Raw genomic sequence first — 2,702 nt, 5'->3', positions numbered from 1 at the left:
CTTTGCTAAAGTAAGGAAACTTTGCTTCCTTTGCTCCTATTAAACAAACTCGCGAGACTAGCATATCTCAGAGGCGCGAGCGCTGTGTATACATCATACGCCTTCCGCCGGAACGGATCCGCGTATCATAGATAACGGAAGTGAGAGAAAAGTGTTTATTACGTTTGAAATATTTAAAAAAAGTAACTTTTATGTTTGGTTGACTGCATTTTAGTTGGCTGAAATGTCAGGCAACGGTAGAACTAATGTTGTTTGTGTATGCGTGAGGTGCCTGTTAATTATATTATAGCCTATTATATATTTTGTGTGATCCTATTTATTTTATTAATTTTATAGACTTAATTTCTGTTTTACTCCTTTCACAGAAGCGCTGCAGGTGCATGATGCGACGATTGAATCCTCATGGTCTTGTTTACGCTACTATTCGCGCATATAAAACTAAAGCCCTGTATAAAACCAAAAAAAAAAAAAAGACATTCTAATCTTACTGGTTAACGATCGACTAATGAGGTTCGTTTGACTGTCAGGAAAATACAAATGAACAAAATGCTGTCATTCTACAATTCTCCACTGTATTTACTATGCTGCGCGCAAGTTCAGGTAACTCAAAAACTTGCGTACACAAGCTAAGACCAGACGTGAGATTTGATCGTAGCCACCGCTCACGTCCATACAGATAAATTCCCAGTTTTGCGGTGAAACGACCGTACGCCCAATTTTCTGTCGTATGTTTGTTTCGGAAATGAGGCCCAATGACTACAACAATCTCTAAACATTGACCAATTATTTGTTTTTCCCTTCAGTCAAGTTTTGAGATATCATGCATTGTAGAGGAAGCCAATGTGACTTCTGCTCTAAACAGCTCATGTGATGGAAACTGTGCTGGAAGAACATTGGCACAGGCATCCACTCCTTTTCCACTTTTCACAGGGACAGGAAGTAAACAATGGCTGTTCTGTGATCAGAGAACTGCCCAATGGCATAGCGGAACATTCTGCATGAGCATGGGGTGTTGACCTGGCCAAATAATGATGGAAATGGCCTCTAGGGTTTTAATCACTGAGATACCAGCAATCTGGGGTAAAACTGTCCATTAAGAATATAACTATTACAAAAAACAGATTTGCTTTATACCATGTTATAAGTAAAACTTTTGCAATGCCAAGAGGAAACTCAAGAGGAAACATTTCTCTTTTTGCATTCACACTTACTTAATGGCCTCCAGATATCCTTTAGCTGCTGCTACATGTAAGGGAGTAGCACCAGTCCGGGGGTGGCAAAGATTAGCAGGTAGCCCATTTGTGAGCCAGTGGCGGGCATCACGCATGATCCACTCCTCTTCTGCCCGCTTAGCTGTCTCCACATCCGTGTCTGATGAGAGATAGACTAATTACAAGGTCTCATACACTTATGCATAAAACAATAAAATATGCAAGATTCTATGAGAATTATCTACTATTTACCTAACTAGCTGACTGTATAAGTGAATTGAATGTAAATGTACTCTTCTGTGTATTTCTAGAATAAAAATACTTCAATGGTAATATTTTGTAAATGAATATAAAAGGTCTTTGAGAAGGTAAATATGTACTGTAAAAAGTTACGCATTACACTTTGTAAAAATGCCTTGCAGTTTTACTAAACTAAACTAAAAAGTAAAACTGCTTCGAGTCCGCACACTAAAGGGATAGTATACCCAAAACTTAAAATTCTGTCATAGATTACTTACCCATATGTTGTTCTAAATCTGCATCTGTAATAAGATATTCTGAATAATAATTTTGGTTTTCAGTGACTTCCAATGTATGTACAAAGTCATACTGTTTTGGAAGTGCATGAGAGTGAATATATCATGACAAGAGTTTTAATTTTTGGGTGAACTATGCCTTAAAGGGGTCATATGATGTTGCTAAAAATAACATTATTTTGTGTATTTGGTGTAATGAAATGTGTTTATGCGGTTTAAAGTTCAAAAAACACATTATTTTCCACATACTGTACATTATTGTTTCTCCTCTATGCCCCGCCTTTCTGAAACGCGTCGATTTTTACAAAGCTCATCAGTCTGAAAAGCGAGGTGTGCTCTGATTGGCTAGCTATCCAGTGCATTGTGATTGGCCGAATACCTCAAGCATGTGACGGAAATGTTACGCCCTTACCATATTGTGATGCCCTGTCAGGCCGGAGAGACGAGACAAAAACTTTAAAATCCATTATAAAAGAGGCATTTGTTGTATCCAGTGGGGACATAATTACGGATTATAATGACTTATACTGTCTTTTTACGCGTTGCATCACGCCGCATAAACATAAAACCATGTCTGCATTTGTGATCGGAGAAATGACAAACAAGTGCTACTCTACACTGCTCAAAACTCGTGTTTGAATCGTCAGTGGCAAATTCTTTAAATATAAAAACTTACTTACAGTCTGTGAGTCAGAACAGCCGGCATTGTAGTCTACTCTACCAAGATCAGGAAACAGTCCACCATAAAATGCATTGCACACATCTAAATATTTGGGTTGAACTGTTCTGGAACAGTGTTGTAAATACAACTTAACCACTGATTTCTAGTCGTGTCCATTTTTGGAAGGCCAAACAAAGTAGTTTCGCTTTCACAACGAAAAACACAGCGGCCTAGCGTGAGGGGAAGCCCCGGCTTAGCGTGCGCTGAGGCCGGGATAGAGTGAGCTGAGGCGGC

At 38.9% G+C, this 2,702-nt stretch overlaps 1 protein-coding gene across 1 annotated transcript in view; it reads right to left on the bottom strand.

Annotated features, from left to right (window-relative positions):
• LOC107694908 (protein phosphatase 1, regulatory subunit 12C) overlaps positions 1-2,702 on the bottom strand; it is a 24,725-nt gene that overhangs the window by 14,271 nt on the left and 7,752 nt on the right. Inside the window, exon 6 of the mRNA XM_016494622.1 lies at positions 1,212-1,371. Coding sequence (XP_016350108.1) covers positions 1,212-1,371 — 160 coding nt within the window. The remainder of the gene's footprint in view (positions 1-1,211; positions 1,372-2,702) is intronic.

Source organism: Sinocyclocheilus anshuiensis, unplaced genomic scaffold, assembly GCF_001515605.1.
Source record: "Sinocyclocheilus anshuiensis isolate Anshui unplaced genomic scaffold, SAMN03320099.WGS_v1.1 scaffold3199, whole genome shotgun sequence".
NCBI lineage: Eukaryota > Metazoa > Chordata > Actinopteri > Cypriniformes > Cyprinidae > Sinocyclocheilus > Sinocyclocheilus anshuiensis.
The sequence above is the reverse complement of the archived record's forward strand: the minus strand, read 5'-3'. Positions and strand labels throughout refer to the sequence as shown.